This window comes from Acanthisitta chloris, unplaced genomic scaffold (assembly GCF_000695815.1).
Source record: "Acanthisitta chloris isolate BGI_N310 unplaced genomic scaffold, ASM69581v1 scaffold19807, whole genome shotgun sequence".
In the NCBI taxonomy this organism is placed as follows: Eukaryota; Metazoa; Chordata; class Aves; order Passeriformes; family Acanthisittidae; genus Acanthisitta; species Acanthisitta chloris.
The window spans coordinates 1,649-2,643 of NW_008683449.1; the positions used below are offsets into that span (position 1 = coordinate 1,649).

Here is a 995-nt window from a genome sequence, read left to right on the forward strand (position 1 = left end):
TTGCCTCAACTGCAAGAGACTTATATAAGCTAATTATAATTAATTTCTAAGTCATCCTAAGTAGAATTATTATTCCAGAAGAAGAGATCTGTCAGGGACTCTACTAAAATGACACAGACCTCTGATAAGGATATTGGTTTTAGCTGGAAAAGCACTGGCAAGTGAAGAGGGGAAGAAATTTTTATTTTTAAAAAAAATAATTTTATCTGTGATTTTCAGTCCTACTGCAAATAGGCTGATAATGGAAGGGGAAACAAATGCTGGAGCTAGTTTTACAGTAACAGCTGTGGCTGTTGAAATAGCTGCCCACGTTAAGCAGCAGATCTCCCTGTGAAGGGATGACCTGTGCTCCACTGCCTATGAATCCACACTGCCTTACACAGAGTACACAGTGCACAGTGTTGGCCACACAGGAAAGCAGATGGGAGGAGAAAGGAGGGAAAGTAAATTACTTTTATTTGTATCTAATAAAATTTGGCCTACAGGCTTTATGTGACTCAGTACTGAACATCTGGGATTGATCACAGGATCACAGGCTGAGAAGCAGTCAGCTGGCTTCTAGAAATAAACACGTTCAGCTCCTCTTCCACAACGTTATTTGCTTAATGATAAAATGCACAGCCATCTTAAGTCTTTTTAATCCTTTCAGCCATGGCATTTTTAACTTTTTGGTAACTTTCAGTATTATTTCTCCACATTGCGACAACTGTTACCTCTCACTTGAACTGGGACTGGCACTGTTTGGGATTGTCCTCCACACACTCACACAGATAATTCACTCCTCTTTAGCCTCAGAATTGAAGCACACGATGGTGGCTTTGCATCTCCAGGTCTGGTTTGTTCCGTTCCTCACGAGCACCATGGGAGCAGCTCAGTACCTGGCACAGGATGCAGCACTGCTGAGCTACATGGACCAGCGACTCCTGGCTCTGGAGGTATGTGCTAGCTCTGTCCTTGTGCAACTCTGCCTAGCTGCAAAGAGGTTGGAAAATGCA

At 42.8% G+C, this 995-nt stretch overlaps 1 protein-coding gene across 1 annotated transcript in view; it reads left to right on the forward strand.

Moving 5' to 3' along the window:
* The first annotated feature begins 809 nt into the window (after positions 1 to 809).
* Positions 810 to 995, forward strand: part of OLFML1 (olfactomedin-like 1) — a 5,608-nt gene continuing 5,422 nt past the window's right edge. The window contains exon 1 of the mRNA XM_009078952.1: positions 810 to 935. Coding sequence (XP_009077200.1) covers positions 810 to 935 — 126 coding nt within the window. The remainder of the gene's footprint in view (positions 936 to 995) is intronic.